Source organism: Phragmites australis, chromosome 15 (assembly GCF_958298935.1).
Source record: "Phragmites australis chromosome 15, lpPhrAust1.1, whole genome shotgun sequence".
Lineage (NCBI taxonomy): Eukaryota > Viridiplantae > Streptophyta > Magnoliopsida > Poales > Poaceae > Phragmites > Phragmites australis.
Window position 1 is genome coordinate 16,781,442 of NC_084935.1, and position 25,237 is coordinate 16,806,678.

The 25,237-nt window shown below is 43.8% G+C and overlaps 2 protein-coding genes across 2 annotated transcripts; one reads left to right on the forward strand and one right to left on the reverse strand.

The window, feature by feature from the left end:
* The first annotated feature begins 11,909 nt into the window (after nucleotides 1–11,909).
* Nucleotides 11,910–17,169, forward strand: LOC133892548 (histone-lysine N-methyltransferase family member SUVH2-like). The gene is made up of 2 exons (XM_062333399.1): nucleotides 11,910–14,329; nucleotides 16,294–17,169. Exon 1 carries the CDS (start codon nucleotides 12,189–12,191, stop codon nucleotides 14,211–14,213), a length of 2,025 nt encoding a protein of 674 aa, XP_062189383.1. The 5' UTR covers nucleotides 11,910–12,188; the 3' UTR covers nucleotides 14,214–14,329; nucleotides 16,294–17,169.
* Nucleotides 17,170–19,503: 2,334 nt separating this feature from the next.
* LOC133892636 (uncharacterized) lies at nucleotides 19,504–24,746 on the reverse strand. The gene is made up of 3 exons (XM_062333524.1): nucleotides 24,334–24,746; nucleotides 22,538–24,237; nucleotides 19,504–20,109 (listed from the first exon to the last, which is right to left on the reverse strand). The coding sequence occupies exons 2-3, from the start codon at nucleotides 24,167–24,169 to the stop codon at nucleotides 19,777–19,779; spliced, it is 1,965 nt and encodes a 654-aa protein (XP_062189508.1). The 5' UTR covers nucleotides 24,170–24,237; nucleotides 24,334–24,746; the 3' UTR covers nucleotides 19,504–19,776.
* Nucleotides 24,747–25,237: the final 491 nt, after the last annotated feature.

The window sequence follows — 25,237 nt, forward strand, 5'->3', positions numbered from 1 at the left end:
TTAACAGTGCCGGTTGAAAATTAGTTTCATTGCTAATTTTTTAACTGACACTCTTTATTTGACACTGATATTTGATAACTATCAGTGCCGGTTGTCCACCCGGCACTAATGCTATTTTCAGATAATAAAAAAAGAGAAAATTGACGACTACGGGAGCGGCATCCGAACTTTTTTAACTTACACTCTTTACTTGGCACTGATATTTGACAACTATCAGTGCCGGTTGCCCACCCGGCACTAATGTCATTTTCAGATAATAAAAAAAGAGGAATTTGGTAGCTACGAGAGCGGCATCCAAACTGGCTCGGATGCCACTCCCGCCGCCGCTCCCTCGCCGCTGCTGTCACTGGCACTGCCAGGCACACCTTTAAACGCGGTGGCTCGAAAGCTGCCACCATAGCACATGCACTCAGCCGCTGCTCGCGCTCTGCTACTGCTCGGGCGCCGCTCGTGCTTTGTCGCCACCGCGGCTCGCGCTCAGCCATGTATTGTTGTAGCTTGTCACCGTCACACATGCACGAACCACAACATCAGTTAGCAACTAAGCATCAAGTTGATGGATCCTTCTTGTCATGTTTGAGCAAAGGGTGGGTGTTAAGGGTCGTTGTTAAGGGCCTCCAACGGCCCCTTGGCTTAACCAGTCCGGCTTCCCGAAGTCTCGGCCTCCCGAAGGCTCAGCTTCCCAAAGCCCGACCTCCCGAAGCCTAGCCCCCCGATACCTTGCTCTCTCGAAGCCTCGGCCTCCCGAAGCCCTAGCTTTCTAGAGTCCTACCTCTCAAAGACTTCACCCCCCGGAGCCATGCCTCCCGAGGCCCCTGTCTCCAGCTGCTCGGACTGGCTTTCCGGAGGCTACAGGGTGAGTCATCAGGCCTCAGGAAAGATCTGCCAGAAGGGGAGCATCGGTCATACTTTACCTACAAGGAAGTGATTGGCATTAAATGCCTAAGCTGGTGGACGCCGCTCTGACATCCCGGCGTAATGGAGGCTATCCTAACACCCCTGACAGTGCTGCGTCGGACCGCAGTTGGCGACCGGCTCACCCCCTTCAGGGGGCAGGTACCACGATAGTTATTACGGTGAATATTTATCTTCTGGTAGGGTAGAAACTAGTTATCTGGGATAAGACCCAGTAATTCGGTCGGATCCCAGATATTTGTGCATTGTGATAACTTGTACACCAAGCTACGCACGGCCCTATAAATTGGCGCCCTGGAGGCGGGACGGCAGAAGGACACAGAGGTGAAAAAACACCAAGTCACATTGTGATGCTCCCCCAGATCGATCCATTTTTTCTACCATCAATACATTCTTGGTGTTCCTTCCTCTTAAACTTCGCCTCCAAGCTTGAGTCTCCTCCTTAGAATAAACTCTTGAAATACTTGCTGGGGCAAGATGAACTCTTGCTCCAACAACGGGGGTGTCCAAGTTCATCGAGTTGTACCTAGCGTGAAAGCTCCAGCTGGAGAAGTACAGGCTGAAGCCGGAGCACCCGTTTGTGGAGGACTATGCGATATGCCAGATGTCCATCCTGTCTGATGGATTCTTCGACATGGCCGACCGGGACCTGATCCCGGGACCTGATCCGCTTCAAGAGGGCCTCCAACTAGTGCTTCTCCGAGAACGACGTTGGAGGGAGAAGGAGATGGGGCGGGGAGGAGGCCGGCAATGGGAGGGAGAAATAGATGGGGAGGGGAGATCGACACATGGGCGAGAGAGAGAATGGGGAGAGAGCCGGACATGAGTCGCAAAGAGATAAGGATAGAGAGAGCCGACGAACGACGGACATGAAGAAGAGACCGATGAGCCGAAACTCGATTGAAATAAATTTTCGGGTTCGGACAGGGCATCAGTGCCGGTTAGTATTAAAAATCGGTACTAATACTATCAGTGTTGGTTTTTATCTGAACGGACGCATGGATGTCTGGTTCTTATATGAACCGGCACTGATACCCTATCAGTATTGGTTTTAGCTGAACCGAAACTGATGAGTCAACACTTATGACTAGTTCTGTAGTAGTAAAGTGATAACCATTGGTCAATAAGACTGACCAAGTTTGTTTTCCTTTCCATCAACTAAGAGAGTTTTAGAAGATTGACTGAGTAGTTTCTCAGGATTGTTCATCCTTTTCCTTTCGGTCTTTCGGACTTCCATACATTTGTATAATTTATTTTAATCTTATTAATGAAAAAATATTTGTAGGGACTCCCTTACTGGAAAAAAACAAAGTTTATTTTGCTTTCATAAATGAACTAGTAGTGATGATAACCATTGGTTGTTAACTATATTGGTGGAATGTCAACTCCAACGAGAGCCAGAGCGTCAAACTTAAACTTTGCAAGATTGCTTAAAATTGCCCACTGCACGGACTAGTAAAATTTTATTTTTTATGTGTTCAAGTATATTAACTTTCATGACACAAAAAACTTTGATGGCAATGAACCTGTATGACATGTTCCATAGTGAATACATGATGCAATCGACAATTATTATCATATCTCTTAGAGGTTGTGTTAAATTTCCGGGGTTCTTGATGTGATAGGGTAATCTCTGATGTTAAAGGGATTTATTATAGCATCTCCAATGTGGTCCCTCCTTGAAGATATGTTTTTAACACACTTTGTGCTCCACCCAATTCTATTTCACCTTTCCATTACTTTCTTTCTCTTCTGCACAAATGCCCATGCAAGTGTTGCTTCATCTCCCACATGCCTACAGCACAACGTTTTCTTAGTTACCTATTGACACGCAATCGCTATCTACGTGAGGCGGGTCCTGGCATTTTGGGGCCTCAGGGTGAGATAAAAACAAGAAAGCCCCTTATTCGGCAAAAATACTTATTCTTTCAATTATAATATGAATTTCAGTTTCAATGCATAACAAAAAGATTTCGCTTTTAGGCTCTTAAAAGTACACATCTGTGTTAATTCTTAGAAATACTGGCAATTGCCTAACATTTGGCATTCTATCAAGCTATCTACTCGTTCTCCTTTTCTTTTTTCCCTTTTTTCCTTCACCTTTAGTTAAACTCAATCTAGAAATATCCTACCAGACAAAAGTACTTACAAAAAAACAAATGCACCAGGGTTTGATGATCGAACAGAAACCTAAAAAGTACATGAAAGATACATGGTATTAAACTTCAACCGTATACTTATGTGAAAAGGGTCCTGATAAATAGATAAACATATATATCATCTTTACAAAAATAAGTGAAAGGATATGACTCAGAAAATTGAATTAACTAAAGAAATCTTACCGTGAACTTTCAACAGCAAAAAATTATAACTCTGTTGTGATATCAAGAAATCTTGAGTTTTTTTTAAAGCAGAAATCCCAAAGATTTTTGCTTTGCCATTGGCGATCTTAATTGCCAAATGAAACAGAAGGTGATTTGGGGATGAGAGAAGAGATCAAGGGGATTAATTAGCCGCGACCGTAATTTCACTCAGAAGGAAGATGAATTGTCACTGCTCGAAGTACATGACTCATTTGTTTTGTTTTGTTTGCTGGTTGCCTTGCTAATGAGCAGATTAAGCGAATTAAAATCATGGCGTTAGATCCCAATCACGGTTTGGACCTCCCGTGACCCACTTAAACAACTTTAGTTACTACAGGTATGTAATTTTCCAGTTGAGGTATAGTTTCTACAGGTATGTAATTTTCCGGTTGAGGTATAGTTTCTACAGGCATGCAAATTTCCAGTTGAGGTAGCTACTTGATCGTGCGGGACAAGTTTAATGGCCTGTAGCGTAATTTACTCAAACGAATTCTGCGTCAGAGTATAGTAGTAACTTCGCTGATAAGGATGCCTGGTGGGCCATTAAACTTGTTTAATTTGCTGATAAGGGTGTGCCATAATAGTAGTGGACCCATAGTGATATCGACTATTTATTAATCTTTGCGTGATAGAGGTTTGTGTGGCATTATTCATGCTTGTGAATGTGATGGAGAAGTAATAATGGTTTTCTTAGCGCATCTCCAATCCGTCGATTTTTATTCTAACATTTCTCTTGTTGGCTCCGGTTCCATTTCACCTTTTCATGTTCTCGGCACAAACAACCAAGCAAATGTTGCTTCACGAAGCAACAGCTCTTCCCCCATGCCTGCAAAACAACACCTCTTAATTATTTACCGCCGGACAATCACTCATAGTAACATGTAGTGTAGTGGACTTTCAGTAGGTGCTACGAAGGCAAAGTCAGAAGGCGCTTGATGGAATTTTGTAAACTGAAGGCAGAAAGAAGGCAGACTGAAGTTGCCTTCGTCATGGGTGTAGGTGTTTTTGGTTGGTCTGAGACGTAGGTAGTAGGTGAGCAGAAGTGGTTCTGATATTTTAGTGGTTTAGGATGAAATTAAAAATAAGATTTTATTATTAAATATAAATTATTTATATCTAATTTTTATTTTATTTTTAAATCGATATACACAGTATACATATATATATATATATAGGGCTTTTAAATTTTAGAGGTCCGAAGCGGTCGCCCTCCCTCCAGACCGACCCTGTAGGTGGGCTTGGTACACGAAAAATGGACGAATTGACTTTGGCCGATCATGTCCGTCCATTTTGTCTGTCATGGCTGCAAGTTTGGTTGCTTTTATCTGGGTAAAACGAAGGGGGGGGGGGGGGAGACTTTTTATTACTATCCGTAGCTAAGAGCATTTGGTCTGACTCGGTGAGTACATGCGGCGCTTCACATCGTTCAGGGCATCTAACTAGACACAGATCAGTATATATACAAGGTCTGACTCAGTGAACTATTGTCTAAAGCAACATTTCTTGTGTATTTTGATTTTTTTTTAAAAAAATCAAATTTTATAAGTTTTAATTAATAATTAGTTAAATTATGTACATATTTAATATACAAAATTTGTTTCGATAGATTTGCATTTTAAAGTACATTTAATATAATGTTAATTTTATAGCAATTGACAATATATTATAAGAGAAATTAACAATGAAAGTTTACTTTTGATGACTTCTCAAAACAAAATACATCTTATATTTTTGAATGGAGGGAGTAATAAATTGATAAATTCAGACCACATGCATGCCGCAATAGAATGTGTCAAGTAAAGAAGGATGAGGCTGGAGAAATGGTGTAATAAATAAGGAATTTGTTAAAATAGCATTTAACCTTTTGATTGTTTAAGCTCAAAATAAATTCTAGCAAATTTTATAAATTGGCAAAACTTGAAAATTAGGATGTTAAAAAAGTGTGTTAAATTGAGAATGCAAGTGAGACAGCTAATTGACTATAATTTTCTCATCATTAGATTATCCTGCTGTCAAATCCTGATTTTACTTCAGGATACAACCAGTATACATGTAAATAGAGAGATGATCACATTAGTGACAAGTGATAACGTCACACGTCACTAAAAAGGTCATTAGTGACAGGTGAATTTATCACCCATTACTAATTACCAAGTCCCAATAATGGGGTGGTAAATCCACCCGTCATTATGACCTAATCATTAGTGACGGGTGGTAAATTCACCTATCACTATGACCCGATCATTAATGACGGGTGGTAAATTCATCCGTTATTAATGATATATTTATAAAGAACGAGCCCGGGAACCCTAGCCTCCAATTTTGTCGAAGTCCCGCCACGCCCGCTACCCATTCATCCTCGCCTCCTTCTTCTGGTCATCCCCGAGGCTGCCGTCGTCTCCCTGTCGTCCCCCTCCCTCAGGTCGTCTTCCCCTGCGCACTCTTCCCCGACTACCCCAACACCGAGGAGCCCACACCGCTGCCACCTCCTCCCCGACGAGCACCCCAACGCCGAGGAGTCCGCACTACCGTGCTTTGCGCCGCCATCGTCCTCATCCGTCAAGGTAGGCCTCCCGCCGTCCCTCCATCAAGGTAGGCCTCCCGTCATCCCCTCCTCACCAACGCCTGCCGCCATCGTTCTCATCCGTTATTGTGAATTACTTCTGTGTATTATGCAATAATTTTGTGTGCCAGGGGTGAATACAAATGGTATGTCAAATTATATTACTCGATGATGATAGCAGCTAAGTGAGGTTGTGTGTGGCAGTGTAGTCTACTTAGGTGCGATAATATGAACTTAGCAGTTTAGCACAGATGAATCAGGTGTGTTGTTATCTTACCCATTTAACACTTACTATTGAATTCTTAAACTCTACGTGTTCCTAATTTTGACCCTTAAGTTGTGATTTCTATGTAGTATTTATGGTAATATAGGAGATAGGTAATCAATAGTTAGTAGTTTAGTACAACCATATAGAATTTTTACTTTTCAATATGCATACATATGGAGGCTACGATGCATGATGTTCATGGGAATGATTTGAGAATTAAGAGTGTGCTATCACACATATTGATGATATGAGATAGCCAATTTAGCATTTGGGTGGCGACATCAGTCATAACCCACTTTCTGAGAGTAAAACTTGATAACATAAATATGTTCTTGATGCTTATATGCTTGGCATATGCAATTTCCATGTTTACCTATTTTTATTCTTGCTTATGTTCAGTCCTGACAGCACACATGAATTCTTATTGTTGTTTATCTGTTGTTGTATATTCGTGTCACTAATGTATGCATATTACACAATAAGTTCATGATGGTTAAAATTAAATTTGAAAGAAAATCCAATGAATTTAGGTTGTGTAACCTATTACGTCGTCTCCCATTTGGGAGTGTTTAATTATAAATATGACTTGGCAACTCGTCATATTTATAAGAAGATGCTCCCGAACTGTCCACGTACTTTGGATAGTTCGAGGATATGTGGCCCGAGTAGTAGGATTCTGTGCTCTTATATAGTTCTAGAGAGAATTTCGGTGGCGTCTCTCTATTGTTCTCTAGATACACACCCTCTTAGCTCATTGTCGAGACGTATATTTGGAGAACAGCGGGGAAGTGCTGCCAAAATTTTCTCCAAACCGTACAAGAGCATGAAAACCTACTCGGGCCACATATCCTCGAATGGGATTAGGACCTATTTTTACCTATTAGAAATTAGGTAGGATCCTTTGCTTTAGATAAGAAATACATCATATTATCATAAATTCATATAAAAGTGAATATAGTTAGTAAGACTTATACAATTGTATCTGCATATTCGTATCTACTAGATGTCTGCCAACGAGTCATCAGAATCCTCTGACGAATCACAAGCTCTCAATCAGATGTTTGTGCAACTAGGTCCCAGCGGAGCAACAGTATGAAATCCAAGGGCACAAGCATAGTGGGCGACTGAAAAGATTACCATCACGGAAATCGATGATGGCATCGTGACTACAGAGAAGAAGGCCCTGCAGATGTTGCGGAAGCTCGCAGGTCTTAATGCTCAAGAGAGGGTGCCATTGACCCTTCTGAAGTTTGATGACCACACTGTGGATCAAAAGAACGCCTTATTTAATGATGGTGTTAATATGTTTCTGGAGTTCCCGGAGAACATGAAGGTGAAGGCTTGTTGGGTTGCTATGAAAATGATCTCTAAACTTTGGAGAAGCCACAAAAAGCAAGCTTGTAAACGAGTATATGCCAAAAGATTTGGAGACCTTCAGCAAGTATCCATATATTAAAAGAGAGGACTAGGAAGCTTTTGTGGCGTTGAAGAGCTCTGAGACGTTCCAAACGAGGAGTTCAGCAAGGAAGCAGCTTCGGATAAAGAACAAGCAGAATCATAACCTGGGCACAGGCGGATATGTGGGGAAAAAAGATAAATGGTAGGCAGATGATGCAAAGTTAGCCAACAAAGGCTGTGAGAATCCTTGGTTGCAATTCCCAGGATGATTGCAATCGTATTTGCTCGCGAGAGATATGCTGTCAGATAGTGGAGAAATCACCTTCAAATCTAGCGAAATTGAGACAATCACTTAAAATGTGAAATAAATAGCAACCCAATCCTCCGAAGATTCATTCACCTGGGTCAGGGAATATGATGTTCTCTTCACTGCGTTGGGAATCCCTGAGCACCCAGGTCACGTTCGAGGTGTGTCCAGTTCCTAGGGCTGGAAGTTAAGCTTTCCCAAACATGTCGGGATGTATAAGAAGAGAAAAAGGTCAATCCCAATTGATGTGGAAGTATTGACCCAGTTTATCAGAGAGATCGTTTATCAAGACGTTCTGCAAAGGTTTGCGGCACAAAGAGTCATAATTCCTAGTGCACCAGCAGGTGGTAGCCACATTGATGGACATAAGAGTAGTCAAGCCTCTAGGAAGGTTGAACAACCTGTATTCTCTCCATCTGTGGAGCATGATACCATAGACCTTCTCAATGGGTGCACACCATGCTCGCTGGTCATAAGACCTGGAGGCTACTATATTGAGGTTGCAAAGGGCCAGGTGCATCCAAATATCCAAGTGTTACATATGGTCCCAATATGTCCTAGCTATGCCGTGGTCTTCGTGGATTTTGTACATGCTAATGTCGTGGGCGCAGATTTGCCCATCCCCCCTAATGATGAGATCCAAAAATTGAGTCAAGCTCGTCTTCAAAGGATCCAATAGAAGAGAAGGGGCATCATGGTGCACACGGTATCTAGGAGCAATTTTCCTAGACGTTCAAGTTCCCTACCCCAACCTCAGCCTCGAGATGCGCTCGTTGTGTTACCTTTACCCACTCCACCATCTACAGTTAACCAACCTAAGGGTAGCCTAGAGAAGAAGAAGAAGTCTTTGCCCACTCCACCATCTACAAGTAAGCAACCTGAGGGCAGCCCAGAGAAGAAGAATAAGTCCAAGCTAGGGTCCAAGAAGCAGCTACCGAAGAAATCCAAGTTCTCTGATAAGGACTCAATCATCGAGAAGCGTTGGATAGGGGGAAGCTTGGATTAAGGAAAACCCAAAATTCAAGCTTGGGAAGCAATTGATTCCGGCAAAGCCACTTCGATGGGCGAGACAACCTTGTGTTGATTTATATAATTACTACCTACAAGGTTGTAGAGAGAAGAAGGTTTCCATTATCTTATATTATCAAAGTCGTCACTTCTTGACTAGGGATGGCTACTTTCTCGTGGGCTTCAACGACTTATACGATCTCTTCAATCTTGATGGCTTGGACGTGGGGTTATTGCGATGCTTTACATTGTAAGCCCTTTCTAACTAGACGTTCATTAATTATTACCATTAAATTCTCCAATCTAACTAATTTCTTATCTATAAATACTTGATACAAGAAACAAGAAAGAAGGAGCCATTCGGATTTCTTGACCCCTAAAATATGATGATTCTTTGATGGAACAACGAAGGGAATTTGTTGTGGAATATGTGGCTAGGGAAATGAGCCACTTTTCAAAGAGGGACTACCTGATGCCTACCCATAACACAGGTGGTCATTGGATCTTATTTGTCATTACCTCCAAGTGGAACTTGGTCTGGTACCTCAATTCATCAAGACCAGTGGTGGGATCTAACGGTGAACGGGGACAACGTGACTTTATTTTCATCAAACAAATCCTCGACGAGTAAGCTCTTCATGACTTAGGTTACATATTAAACTTTTCAAACTTACACCAAATGTTGACTATTGGATTCCTCTTCGCATGTAGAGCTTTTGACATGTATATGCATTGTGATCCAAAGTACGATCCGAAGGAGCCCCGCACATTGACACATAAGACCGTCTTCACGGTAAGTGCTAGCAGACATATTTGTAAATTCTCTACTGCTACATTTTTTCATTTCGAACTGACGGTTTTTTCCCTCTCCAGTGCCACCAACAACCACCGGACAACTCATGTTGATTCTACATTATGCGTCACGTGCTGCTATTCATGGCAGCAAAGGATATGAAATCCCCAGATATAAGATAATTACATAGTCTTTTCATAGCTGCTTTTATTCATTACAAATATCTGATGATAAAATGATTTTGCTCATGCTAATTGCATACTTTTTCTATAACTACTTTCATTCAGCAGGAATTCAGCTTACCGGATGGTAACATCGAGAGTCTACACTCTTCAACATTCAAGCACAGATCTTCTCGTTCTTAATGACCAAAGTTGTCTCTTCAAAATGCGAGTTCTATTGTAGGAAGGCAGGACTCTGACTTATGTAATTTGTGGTTGCACTTTCGACTTATGTAATTTGTAACTATCTTGATGTGGACTTGCACTATTATACGTTTTGAAGACTTTTTATTTTATAATTTGTGGTTGCATATCTCGTGACTTGGTCCCTACAATATGGGTATATATTTTGAAATGAATGATGATAATGGTATGAATGTATCTGGATGTATCTTATTTACAAGAGAAGACAGCTGTCAAATCCTGACATTGCTTCAGGATGTAGCTAGGAAACAGGTAAATCTTTTCGGGGATGAGAATATTAGTGACGGGTGGTAAATTAATCCGTCATTGATGACCGAATCCCAGTGACAGGTAGCTTCTAACCCGTCTCTGAAACTCAGTCATTAGAGACAGATTGAAAAGATACCATCACTAATAACTCATAACACCCCGTCGCTAATGACTCGGTCACCAGTGCACATGTTATAGCTACCCATCACTGGTTCTAGATAATTAATGACGGGTGATAACTTACGAACAAATATTACATGATCAATAAAAGAGATTTTGTTATACATCAACTTTATTTGAAACATAAAGTTTTATCTGTCCTGTAGTGGCACAATTAATTTCCACAATAAAAATAAAAAATAAGTTCAGCACAACACAACAATCACAAACTAATTCTGTTTTTTAAATCTCTAATCAATATCAATAACATTCTCAGCAATGGAATTTTTTTAATCTTTGAAATTTGTCGCAATCAATTGTTACCCTTACCCAATCTAAGGCCATCTCCAGCCGAGGAGGTATTTTTTCAGATTCGGTTGCTACAGTGATTTGTGGTGTACTGTTCATGTACTGTAGCGACTCCAGCAGAATCGGAACCCGGTGGTACAGTGCGCTACAGTATTATGGAGAGAGAAAAATAGACTGTAACAATGCGCTACAGCCAGTGCACTGTTCGCAGGGACTGACAGTGGGCTGGAGGAAGAAAACAACATTTTTACTGTAGCAGTACTGTTTACAGAGGCTGACAGCGGATCTGGAGAGAGAAAAAGAGGAGTAGAATGTAGAAAATAGAGTAGCTGTTAAAGATGAAAAAATAAGAGACACTGTAATAGTGATAAGGGATGCTATAATAATATTTTTAAAGATGAAAATTTAAAATAGCTACCGAAGATGACCTAAAGATCTAAACCGATGCGCCATATAATTCAAAGTTCATATAACAGACAAAATGTTAAAAAGACAGGTCTCATTTGACAATAATTAATCAAAGACTAATTTTCTATAGTAAAATAGAAAAATAAGTATATAAGTGATAACCCTTATAATCTGTCTCTCTCTTTCAGTAGCAATTTATATTCATCTATATAATTATTATGTATTTATCTCTTCTTAAATCGAACGGGACATAGGTTCACAACCCGATGTGTTTGTATGTCATATATCAAAAGTGACCCTACACTATCCCAGAGTACGAACCAGTATTAAAAGCCTTTTTCTTCTCGAAGGACCAACCAGTTGTTCATGAGCCTACTTATCAGTGACTGTGGAAAGCACGAGGAGGTGCGGGCGCTCAGGCCTAGGCCAACTCCAACAGAGACAGCGTGTGTACTTTTTTTTCTTCCTACTACAGTAAAATGTATTTTTCTCTGCATCGTATCCCTGTTCAACGCAAGTTCTAAATCAAATTTTTCTGCTGCTACAGTAATATCGTCGGGACAGATTATGCGCCTACTGTAGTATGTTCCGTCGTTATGCTGAATATGCAGCGAATATGGAAGAAGAGGTGAGTAATGAAAGATAAGAAATATGATATCTATTAAAGATGGAAACATAAAAAAAATAATATTATAAGATGTGAATTTTTAGAATTCCTCTCGAAGATTATCTCAGACTTTTATTCTCCTCACCGAATTAATTTTGCGGTTCGTTCGAGCCCCGGCAAAGGGCGCTCCATTTTGGAGATTTCGCACCTGTCCCTCCGTCGCCATTTTCCTTCTCCCCTCCACCAACGTCACCTCAGCAGTTGGTGAAATCCACCCCCGACAACCGCCCTCGTCCGCCCTCCCATCCACCTCGCCTTCTCCGCCACGCGCCACGAGGGGTTGGGGAATTACGAGGAGCGTCCCTCCCCGGTGAGTTCGCGGAGGCGAGGGTGGTTTTGGTTTGTGGTTGTAGCAAATGGAGATGGAGTCCTCGCCGTCGTCGTCGCCGCCGTCGTCTCCGGCCGGGTCGTCCGACTCCATCGACCTCAACTTCCTGCCGTTCCTCAAGAAGGAGCCCAAGTCGGAGCCGGCGTCACCGGAGCGCGGCCCCCTGCCGCTGCCTGCGCCCCCGCCCCCGTCCCCGCCGCAGCCGGTGTCGGCGGCGGCTGCTGCGGCCTCGGCGCCTCCGCCACCGGCAACGCCTGACCTGTCGTCCGCGGCGGTGATGACGCCTCTGCAGTCGCTGCCGCCGAACCCGGAAGAGGATGCCCTCCTCCGGGAGTACTACCGCCTCGCGAGCCTCTACCTCTCGTCGGCGGGGGCCGGGGCGATCGTACCTGCGCCTGGGCCGCAGACGGGCCCCCCCGCGATGGTGCAGCCCGCGTCCGGGTCCGCCGTGAAGAAGCGTCGGCCGCGGTCGTCGGAGCTCGTGCGGGTATCCTCGCTCGGCGTGCGGGACCAGATCTACTTCCGCGACCTCGTGCGCCGGGCGCGCATCACCTTCGAGTGCCTCCGCGGGCTGCTGCTGAGGGACGACGAGCGTGCGGAGGCGCTTGGGCTCCCAGGCGTCGGCGGGGACCGGCGCCGCGTCCGCGCGGACCTGCGCGCCGCGGCCCTCATGGGCGACCACGACCTCTGGCTCAACCGCGACCGCCGCATCGTGGGGCCGATCCCAGGGATCTCGGTGGGGGACGCCTTCTTCTTCCGCATGGAGCTCTGCGTGCTCGGGCTCCATGGCCAGGTGCAGGCGGGAATAGACTACGTCACCGCAGGGCGGTCTGCCTCAGGTGAGCCAATAGCCACATCCATAATTGTGTCTGGTGGGTATGAGGATGACGATGACCGTGGTGATATACTTGTGTACACGGGCCATGGCGGCCGTGACCCCAACCTCCACAAGCACTGCATCGATCAGAAGCTCGAGGGCGGCAACCTTGCCCTTGAGCGCAGCATGGTTTATGGTATTGAGATCCGTGTAATCCGTGCTGTCAAATTAAGACGCAGCCCTGTCGGCAAGGTCTATTTCTATGATGGCCTCTACAAGGTCATTGATTACTGGCTCGACCGTGGCAAAGCCGGGTTTGGTGTTTATAAGTACAAAATGCTGCGCATTGAGGGGCAAGAACCCATGGGTACTGTGAATTATCGAGTAGCTGAACAGCTCAAGGTGGATGTGTTTGCTGTGCGGCCAACAGGGTATTTGAGCTTTGATATTTCCATGGGCCGAGATATCACGCCAGTTGCACTCTATAACGATGTTGATGATGATCAGGACCCACTCTTGTTCGAGTACCTGGCACGCCCAATATTTCCAACCTCTGCTGTCCAAGGGAAGTTTGCTGAGGGTGGTGGTGGTTGCGATTGTGCCGAGAATTGCTCAATTGGATGTAACTGTGCAGGTAGGAATGGAGGTGAGTTTGCTTATGATAAGGCCGGAGTCCTGCTACGAGGCAAACCGCTGGTATATGAGTGTGGGCCATACTGCAGGTGTCCACCTAGTTGCCCCAACAGGGTCAGTCAGAAGGGGCTTCAGCATAGGCTTGAGGTGTTCCGATCAAGGGAGACCGGGTGGGGAGTTCGGTCTTTGGATCTCATTAAGGCGGGCACGTTCATTTGTGAGTTTAGTGGGATTGTGCTTACTCATCAGCAGTCAGAGATTGTGGCTGCGAATGGCGATTGCTTGGTGCGTCCAAACAGGTTCCCTCCAAGATGGTTGGATTGGGGTGATATATCTGATGTGAATCCTGAGTATGTGGCACCAGATCATCCTGCTGTGCCTGAGTTGAACTTTACAATTGATGTGTCACGGGCGAGGAACGTGGCTTGTTATTTCAGCCACAGTTGCAGTCCAAATGTGTTTGTCCAGTTTGCGTTGTTTGATCATTACAATGCTTCTTATCCCCACCTCATGATCTTTGCCATGGAGAACATTCCGCCATTGAGGGAGCTAAGCATTGACTATGGAATGATCGATGAATGGGTGGGAAAGTTAACCATGTAGCTGGAGTACCTATTTAGAAGGCAATACCCTCTTTGTTTTCCCTTTCTTTTTGAAGTTTTCATAATGCTTCACTTGGGGATCATCAAGGTGACCGCTGACTGAAATTTCCTGTGCTGGTAATTCTCCTAATTCTTCATGTGGCTTGTTTATTCTGTACTTCATAGGATTGTTTTTTGGAAGTAGGTATCCATAATTCCGTTCAGAACATTAGTTATCTATGTGGCTAAGTTCCACGTGTACTGCTGATTTTTGCATTTCATTTCCCTATGTAATATAGATCTACACTATTTATAGTGCAAGGTACTGTTTTGCCTCTTATTGTTATCCTACTTTATCTACCTCATTGCTGATTTAATGATTGCCATGGTTCATAAATCCATGCGGCGATTCCTCAAAAGATTGTATGTCATGCATTTATTAAACTGCCTAATTTGTAAACTAATTGTCCCTGAATGCACACACATGCATTGCCTTGGCCCTTGCTAGTTGTCTGCACATAGCACCATAGCATATCTGAATAGACACAATTGATTTTTATTTTCTTCAGTTAGAAAGATAATGATTTTATTGCATAGCCAGCTCCAGGTATCGTGATAATCTCTAGTTTTTTTTCCCCTTTTGTTTGCACAGTTTCCGGAACCTGGATATGCAATTTTTTCCTATATATGAAGAGTCCTGATGCTAAACTGTCAAATTTCTTCAAGAATACCTATGATACCAGAGATTGATGAGTGGTGATAAATAGTCCTGATGCTAAACTGTCAAATTTTAACAGAACTTTGTAGCAATTAATACTGGTGAACTAAATTCCATGCTTCCTTTGGTGTGGGGCTTCCAAGGGTTGCAGCCTTGGCCACCACCGCAGCTCGAGGATGAGCCTCGAGCTGTCGCCAAAGGGGGAAGTAGTTGTCTTGTGCAGCTGGCTGGCCATAACCTGCATACGAAAAAACCTTTGATCCTGCTAGGCATCACAGATTGCTATTATGTGTTGTGCACTATAATAGATTGTGACATTAGAAATATTTTGTTTTCCATGGTCAGCAGCCAAAGAAACCAGGTTGCATGGGTTCAATTATTTGTACAAGAAGATTATTGGGTTCGTAGGACTGATGTCAAAACTGTCACAATCAGAATCAGCACCCATTTTCTTTACTATAAGATTGATGAGTGTTCCCAAGTCACCTTAATAAAGCTGCACTGCAATGTTCATTTAGTGAACTAAGGTCTCAGGAACATATTATCGTGGCATGATCTTATCCTATCAGCCAAAAGTATTGTCAAAAATGCTACTTGGATTAGTGTATACGTTTTCCTCCTTTTTCATATAGTATAAAAGATGTACTGTCTGTTGGCTAACCAGAGGTTCAAATGCATTTGGCATGGTAGCACACTATATTACCATCTGTTCCATTCATAGAACATAGATAAGAAGTATGAGCCTTAGAAACATTTTCTTTTATTGCTTTGCAGACTTCTAATTTCAATTGTATATTCCCTTGAGATAAAATATGGTTCAAATATTTGTGACCAATCAAATAACCCATACTCACTCATACCCAATGTCTCTTTCCAGCCAAAAGTATTGTTAATCATTGATTGTTCCATGTGTATGCTATTGCCACATGTATATTTTGAAACATCCACAATTTTAGACTATTGCCACTTACTGATTTAATTGAACATCTACTCATATACCTGATGTCAACTCATGTTTGTCCAAAAAATGTCTATTGCTTCATACACATTTTTTTCGGCACATTAATGTTCTGTACTTTTTACTGTAGTTTTGCACTTCATATTATTTCTGCACATTATTGTCCTATTTGTTCTTTTGTCTTGTCATTTGGGCTATATTCAAATATTCTTAGTGGTAATTTTGTTACTAAATGTGCAAATTGATTTCAGTCTGAAGCATATTTGATGTCAAGTTGTCAACTCCTGTTTATCCAAAAAATAGTTGTGTATTGTTTGCCCCTTTTATTGTAAATTTTAGCTAACTGTTTCTTTACATGCCAATACTAATTCTTGTCAATAATTATCTTTAGAAGTCCTTAACTTGACGATATCCTTCTTGTTTCAGTCCAATAATGGAGGGTCCATTTGGGACGACGTACCAGTGCTGGTGGCAGGCACACATAAGGAGGGCCAAACTCCAACTCATTGTCATTGACTGGACATCCGCCACTCATTGTATATTTTGCGTGATAACCTCAGTGACTAACCAATTTCGGAGAGGTACTCGCCTTTGAAACATGATGTTTGCTGCTGTTGGACGTTTGTCATGGCAGGCCCTGAGTTTCAGTCTTAGCCTTCGTTTTACTGCTATTGCTACCGAACTCCTTATGTACATATATCTGTATATTATCTAGCTGGAAGTCTGCCCACTTCTGTTGGTAAATGGTGGTACCACAAGTGGGCCAGCCTTGTCCAGATCAAGGAACTGAAGAATTTGCGAAATGAGGTCTGTAGGAGGAAATTATTTGCAGGGATAGTGTCTATTTTTGTTTTGCAGAATACTGCATTGCTTCCTATACCAGGTCACTGCGTCTTTCGTTCCGTGGAAAACCAGAGAGCAACAATGTGGACCTATCGGTGATGCTGGGGGCTGGCACTGTCAAGCTACCGGTGTATTCCGGACATAGGCGAACTGCTATTCAGGCTGTGATGGACAATTGGATATTGTCCTGGTGATGTAGAATTTTCCACTCACAATGAAGGTTGCCTGTTCGGTTAGGCTCCTGCTGTTGCGTCTTCATCTATTGTCTTGCTTAGTTGCTCAGGGTCTAAATTTTAGAGACCGTTGAGCTCAAGTTTTGTCAGGTTAAAGCCCCATCACGCCATGAGCCAGCTTGAGAGATCCTTGAGGTTTACCCATGAGTAATCACTGTAACTGATTGCCAGATAACGGCAATATTATTCGCACCATAATCGGTGTTTGGTTGTTATTTTGCAGCAACCTACGTTATTCCCTCATTTTTTTTTCTTCTTTTCTGCTGCTATTGGCAACTCTATATTATCTGTCATTTTGTTGGATGACTTTTTTTTTTCCGAGCCACATGCCAAAACAAACGTCAAATGCATTAGGAGCAATTATAAGGCCTAACAAGCCCAAGGCCTAACGGTAAGTGAAACATGAGTTAACAAGCCCAACGCCCAGGCCCATGAATATATCAATATAAATAATTGATATGGAAGGTCTATAAAACCGAAATTATAAGGGCTAACAAGCCCAAGGCCCGGGTAAGTGAAACATGAGCCTACAAGACCGAAATCACCATAATCTACATGATAAGCAATATTAGGAGCAAAGAAAATATTAGAAATTGATGCGTATTTGGAAAGCTAGGTTAAAAAGATACATGAATCTGAGTAGGGGTGACAACAGGTTAGGTTAGGGCCGGGTGGAGTAAGAACGTATCTGACTCGAAACTCGAAACATGAAACCCAACTTGACACCGAAAATTAAATCAGGTGCAATCACCCCGATGAGGACATGAGACCTAACGGGGACCCGAAACCTGAGCTATCTTTTCCCACTCTGCCGTCGCGAGTTCCTGATACGGTTTGGGATTTCTCGTGTAGGTTGGGGTTGTTGTGGCTTGCGAGGCGTTGCTGGTGGCAGCGGATGTGGTGGTGAAAGATGTGTTGCCGTCATTGTGCGGGGCGAAGCCTTCGACGCCACCGGCAGCTACAAAGGCTCCGAATGAGGTGCTCAGCGAGTCGACGGCGCTAGCCAATGTGGTATTGAATGAGGCGTCTCTGTGACTCCACCGTTGCACGGGTCGTCTAGCTCTAGCATGCATGCGAGAAGCTTCACCACGCAGCTGTCGTCCAGTCTTGCTCAGAACCAGCACGCGAGGAACTTCGCGGCGCCGCCATATGCTCCTTCGGGTGGCCACTGCCCCAACCACACGGAGCTGATCCCCTCTCTCCACTCAAACGCTCCAGCTAGCAGGGGAGAAGCTCGATCGTGTCGGTACTCCTATGGCTTGTGGAGGTGGCGCCATAGACGAGCGGTCAAGTCGTAATCTCATAGACGAGCTGCTGAGCAGATAAGGATCGAGATGCGCAAGTGGGCTATGACGCATGAGTGGCCGAGACACACGAGTGGACAAAGGCCAAGTTAGTCTATATTCGGGGCCTGTGGGGCACCCGCTGGTGCAAAACTAGTCTAACTCGCCCTGACTCAGACCAGACCCTGACCCGATAACTCCGCAGGGTGGGTTCTACACCCAAACCCGCCCTCACCTAGTCTAAAACCTATAGGACCTCAACCTGATCTAGCCCACTGCCACTCTTAAATCTAAGTAACATATGAATGTAGTAGGAACACGTGCAAATAAAAGATTGCAAAACTACAGGAAAATAAGAATAACTATTAAGAATTGTGCCTTCAGCACTGCTATTAAGCACTGCTGCAGCAAATCTCAACCCCCCCCCCCCCCCAAAAAAAAATCAGAGCGCCACCTCAACGGCAAAAAAAAAAAAAAAGTTCATGTTCCGTGTGCAGGTTGCAACCGGAGTCCCAATCAACAAACAATGTTCATGTTCTGTGTGGTATTCTATAAAACATCCGTATTAAAGAATTGTTTAAACCCTTTTGCATCAGGAAAGGTTTTATATGCACTGTTGAAGTAGATGAAATATCAATAAAAAAACGCAAAGCAACAGCTAAAATACGATCAGGAGAAATTGTAAAGATCTTCTATCAGTGCTTTCTCTCTATGAATGACAGCAGGTTCAAAACCATTATAAAATTAAACACCTATAAAAAAAATAGAGGCAATTATTTTATGTTCCATCTGGATGGCCCCAGATATGGAGATACCTAAAATGACACAGCAAAATTAAAGCTCGAGTGCATGAAAATTATCAACTGCTGGTGTATGGACAGTACACTCTGACAAAAGTCACGTTACAACTGAAACCCACAAGAGTCACGTTAAATTCATTTATTACCAATGCAACAATGTCTTCTTTTCAGCATGGATGACTATGGTTCTTTTAAAAAAATACAACAGAGAAAAGAACAGCGTTGTACTGCCTCATAGTCCTTAGAACACAATCGTACTGCCTCAGTCCTTGATGCCTTCCTAACACTGCAGTACAAAATTCATATGGAAGCTCAAAGCCGTGCCTGTGCGCTGGAAAGGATCCCAAAAGGTCCAGAAAGTAGCATAACAATCAAACAGAATTTGTACCATTCAAACATAGACATATGGTATCGATGGTTGGCACGGTAAAAATGCGAGATCCAGGCAATAGCTTAAAAGCACCAACACAACAGCAATATCGGAAGCCACTACATTCAAAATCTACCGAGATGCTGCAATAATAATTGGGACTGAAATGATTTGGGTTAAACGAAAGAATGTTACGAACAAATCTGTTAACACAATGAAAGAAGACAAGGGGTCGGTTCTTGACATTCGACATCAGACACCTGAAGCCAGTCGAAATCTTCAAATCTTCCACTCATCCTTCCTGTTAGACCGGAGGACATCACCGAGTATTGCTCTTTTCGCCCACAACATAACTTAAACCCCCCACCAATGCTATCTATCTATGCCCCATTTCTGCCTTTCTTCGACTTGTTCTTGTTTTCTTGTGTCTTCTTTTTCTTCTCTTTAGGTGTTGTCCAGACGTAATCAGAAGGAATGACAAATGGGTCCTGGATGTCCTCCACACGGCTGCTCGGCCCTGGTGTTGTCGAGAAGTTCTGGCGGTAAGGAGCCTTGATCCACTGAATCCAGGAACTTGAAGAAGACTGTACCGCTGGGCTCTTGCTATTGTCAGGGCTTGAAGGAGGTGTGGTGAACTCCTCTAGTGGCTGTAGCTCTTCAAACTTTGTGAATGTCACAAGCACCCTGATTGTAGGTACAACTGGAATGGCAACCTGAGAAAAATAACTAGTTACTTAGTTACACATTCATTAGTCATTACATTGACATAAAAAGCACCAAGGATACAAGAAACAGCAAATAATTACTCAACAGATAAAGAGCAATAGAGCATTACTGTGCAGTTAACGTAGGTATCCTCTAAACATGCACTATTCTTTTTGTTTAGCAACAGATAAAGACGCATACTTACCATCATTGTTTGATGTGATATTAGAACTGTTAATATCAACAATGTCAGATAATATACTGTATCGTATCAAGATTTGAACTAGAATACATACATCACCAGATAATCGAATAGTTTAAGATGAATTTCCATAAATTCGAGTTGAAACTTGATACCCAGAATCCCAGATAAATGTGTCAACATGTTTTTTACATTTTTCTCCTTTTGTGTTTGCCCAGTGTCCACTCTTTCCTGCTATCTGCTTCTAGAGCATGCTGACACATGCTACAGAAAGTTGTTACCAGGCGTACGTGCACCAATAGTAATTTCAAAGAAAGAAATTATTTGAAGGGCAACCATCTAAGAGAGCACTTTCGGTTGAAAACTGAGTGAACAGATTTTGAGGCTCTGCATTCGATTATTTCTTATTAGTATGTGGTAACACTAGACAATAGTGTTTGTTTGTGAAATCTTTTATTCTTAATTTTTTCTCCCCAATTTCACTCATCTTCTGTTCTTTGCTCCTGGGTTCTCTCTGGTAGCCCTCATAGGGGTTTTCCTGGCCCTTTCCAACAAAATAGCAAACGAATGCTCCCTACTTGACATATACTGTTTTAAAGATACCAAGGCGCCATGTCGAACTACACCAATGATAAGAAAACAGAATCGGTGTAATAGTATCATCTGATACGTTGCCATCAGAAATAGACAGAAACGGAAGGAATTGCTACTGACCGCAAAGTTATTACTCCCTCCATTTCAAAGTGTAAGGCGCGGTTTGACTCGTTGTGGTCTCACAGGCTATATTTTGACTGTTAATATCTCATATGTTACATTGCTCATGACAACAAATCAAGATTAAGTTTCCCCTAAAAAATCATGATTAAGTGAAAGTAGTTCGAATTTGAATCCAATGGCACCAATTTTGCATCACAAAATCTACAAATTATTAAGCTAATTAAATGGTCAAAGATTATGAAGTTTGAATCTAGAAATGCAAGTGCACCTTATAAAAAGAAATGGAGGGAGTACCTACCAATAACTAACTAAAACTGTACGGAATGAGCTGTGAGGAGGCACAGCATAGAAGCCCATACATTGCGTTGGAACGTTAGGCCTGATATTATATCCTAATTCAAAAGACGAGTAACTCTTCAAGATGCTTTCAGCAAATAGAAGCTTTTCAAAATAATAGACAGCTTTACACATTTTTATGCCTACTAAATATGGTATGTCTAAAGCAGTTCTGTTATATCTATGGTGTCTGAGCTAACAAACCACCTAACTAGCCACAAACCAACAGAAAAAACTTCCAAACACCATAAACCTAAGCCACAGTCAGACTACTACAGTGGTGTAGGACTACCTTAGCTAGGTATGAATGATATGGGTAACAGAAGTTGGCAGCTATCAGAAAAGGAAACAAACATGTAAAAAAAAACTTATCCTCAAATATTTTTAAGTGACCATTAAAGTGGTAATTGGTATGAATTTAAGCAATCAACAAACAAAAAAGGGATTGTCCAAATATGATATGCTGCATTGATTCATTGATGTAGAGAATACCAAACATCTAGCAAAGCAGAAAAGCCTGATGATATAAGTACATCAACCTTGCGACCTACTTTATCCTATTCTATTACCATAGAGCCTGCATGTTACATGGTTACAAGTGTCAAAAAGTGCTACGCCTCATATCATTATTGTTTTATAGCACAATGCAGGATAGAAAAGTTTCAGGAAAGAACAGCCATACAAGTGGAAAGGCGTAACTGCATAGGGGCTCTCTTGGAATTAATATCAGACTAAAGCAATTACGTTTCATACACACTGTGGAACCCACCCAAAAACCAAGAAATCACTTTCTTTACTATTAACTGTTACCAACAATATACAGCTAAATGTGCCCACAAGGATCTCAGGTTCATGAAAGAAAAGAAACCACAAGTATCAATGAATAAGCATGTCTTCAACCATGCAAGTGGCAATAATTTAATATGATGGTGATTTTTTTCCTAAATGTGATTATAATTAAGGAGTTACAATTCTAAAAAATTGGAATCGCAAATATGACAGATACCATAACCAACATAGTAAAGGCTAAAGAATATTGAACTATCGTCAAACAATCAAGCAACCACAGGGTTACTAAAGCTTTGACAACCAACATTAAACGGTACACACATTGGGGGGGGGGGGGGGGAAATATAATTATGGCGAAGATATTGCATCATGAAATATCTAAAAGGCCATACCTTGACTGGAAATGTTCCTGGAGGCAGTTTTGTTGTAAGTAGATCCCTCAAACGACAGATTGCCTTCACCTTGTTTGCAAGAATATCAAGCAACGGCAGGAGCTCCTCAGTCCGAAGAGGGAAGTTTGGAGAAAGCCAGAGAACAGGCCGTAGACCTTTCTTATACTCGCTTTCTTTGGTACTTTCTTTGCGCCTATGCCCATTCTCTGCAGAAGCAGCAGGTTTCCAATGATCCCTTTCCTTTACCCTTCTGATGTCATCTGTTCTTACTACATCTACTGAATGCCTTCCTGGTCTCGTTTGTACATTTGATGGCGATTCAGCGAGGAGGTCACTCACCTTCTCATCTACACAGAGCGAACTCCTAGGAGGTGCAATCTTCTTTGTCCCCTCCTGCTTGCTAACCTGACTTCTCTTTGCCCAATTACTAAACCAACCTTTCTTATCAGGCTTACTCTCCCCATTTCCAGAAACGCTCATGTCCTCAATCGGTATCTCCCTCTCCCTCGGCTCAAAGCAACTATGTCTAGGGCCAGCAAATGAGTTGGACTGGTCTTCGCCGACACCATCTGGAGAATCTATCTTAAGTGCAGCCTCCAACTGCTTCTTCTCCTCCTCAGTTAGAACATCATCAAACCCCTCACTCTCTGTGTCATTCTCATTGCAAGCTGAGAGGAATTCCTCATCCGTCATCGCACCAGGGACCCTCCTTGACTTCACGCTGACCACCACATGGTGCATGTCATACACCTTGGCTTTCCATGGACCAACAGCCTCTGTCCTCTCCTGCCGCCGCCATGTGAGCTGCGGGAGCAGAATGGCTTGGGTGACGTCAATACCCGGACGGAAGATGTTGGTCTGCGACATTGCGGTGACCTCCTGCTGGACCTCCACATCCGAGGCCGGCGCACCAGCCCCATCCAGTGCGTTCATAATCTCCTTATCCTTGTGGTTGATCATACACAGCGACCCTGGTGGAACCTTGCCGTCCTCCGACCCCTCCCCGAGAAAGAGTATGGTCTGGTCGGAGCGCTGGATCTTGAAGCCATCGAAGCCGGCGAGCGTCATGTCGGCGCGAAGGTTGGCTCCGCGCTTCCAGACCCTGTAGGTGTCGGAGGGCGCGATGCGGGAGATGAAGGGGATGACGGAGCTCTCAAAGTGGAACGTGATCTCCATGTAGAAGTCCCGCATCCGGCGCATGGCGGCGACGACGCGGGGCAGGCGGCGGCACCACTTGGCCCAGGCGAGGGGCTGGTAGTGGCGCACGATGACGCGCGCCAGCGCCTCCTCGCGCGCGCAGATGGCCTCCTGTAGCGCGCTCCAGCCCTGCTCGTTCTGCAGGCTCCAGTCGGCGCCGGCCGCCATGAGCATCTCGGCCGCCGCGGCGTCACCGTGGCGGACGGCGAGGTGGAGCGGCGTCTCGCGGCCGGGGACGTCGCGACGGTCGATGACGGCCGATACGGCCTCCGCCCGGGCCTCCTCCGCGATGGAGTCCGCCTCCGTCCGGATCTCCTCGGGCCTCCGCGCCCGCGGGAGCGCGTCCAGCACGCGGCGCAGCGCGGCGTGGTCCCGCGTCGCCACGGCGTGGTGCGCCAGGCTGTGCGCGTACCTGTCCGCGTCCATGCCAGCCATCGCCGTCGAACCAACCCCCAAGAAACGGCGCGAATCCAAGAAACGCCTCTACTGCTGCTCGCCCTGATCTGCAACAGCAGCAGAAGCAAAGAATTGAGCGGAATGGGTGAGGAAATCAATCATCCAATGAAATAAGAACAAAAAAAACTTCCTTTCTTGCTTACCAATCGCCCCCAATCTTGGGGTTTCTTCCAGCTTCTTGCCTTGCCTCTTCGGGGTTCTCTCCTCTCTCTCCTGCCTCGGCTGCTGTTGTATTACTCCATACTCCTTCTCTTCTCTCTCCTCTCTCTAGACCCAGGCTAGAGTAGACTGGCCAGAGCCTCCCCTCAAGATGGCCTTGCCCAGGAACAAAGGAAAGTATTGGAATCTAGAGAGAGAGAGAGATGGAGATTGGGGTATAGAGGGAGAGGGACAGCAGAAGCAGCCTAGCTAGGGGAGGCGGGATTGGAAAGTGAGAAAGAGGGAAGGGGGAAGAACTTTTGTTTTTTTCCCCCGCTCTCCCTTCTTCTATCTCTACGCATTTCTTCCGTTTCTTTGGCAAAGGAGAACCGTTCTGTTATGCGATTTTGTGCTGCATCTGTATGCATGCTTTGCATCACGCAATTTACCACGCCGCTCATTATCCGACAATAAATTGTCGATTTGTGGCCGTTTGCAATTTTCGGCGGCTTGCTGTATCATTGTACGAAAATGCTAAGATTCATACGTCCGAGCGCGTTCTTATTCACGTAAGCTCTAACTATTTCAATCTCAGTTTGCTCTTGCAAATCCCTTCTGTTTCACTTGACTTCATCCCTCGTAGCCCTGCGCACTGCATGTGCTGGTCGCACGATCACCGTATTACTCGCTTGCATCTCGCAAAGCTCGAGCTTCCATCCTCTTGCTCATTCCTATCTTAGAAGGTCACGATTGGAGCTACGAGAAATTAATTTGAGCTTACGATTGAAGCCTCTAAGGCTACGATTGGAGTATGGAAGACCATCAACCTGCCTTGCAAGGTTATGAGTGGAGCTTTGTGTGGACCACTTTGCTTCCAAGTGTGTATTGAGGTCTCCGATTTTGTTTCCT

Bases quoted from the DNA above. Each gene is read 5' to 3' on its own strand.
- LOC133892548 (XM_062333399.1), top strand. From the start codon at position 12,189: ATGGAGATGGAGTCCTCGCCGTCGTCGTCGCCGCCGTCGTCTCCGGCC.
- LOC133892636 (XM_062333524.1), bottom strand. From the start codon at position 24,169: ATGGCTGGCATGGACGCGGACAGGTACGCGCACAGCCTGGCGCACCAC. The intron at 20,110-22,537 runs GTATGGCCTTTT...TATTTTTCTCAG, and splicing joins CAGGAACATTTCCAGTCAAG to GTTGCCATTCCAGTTGTACC.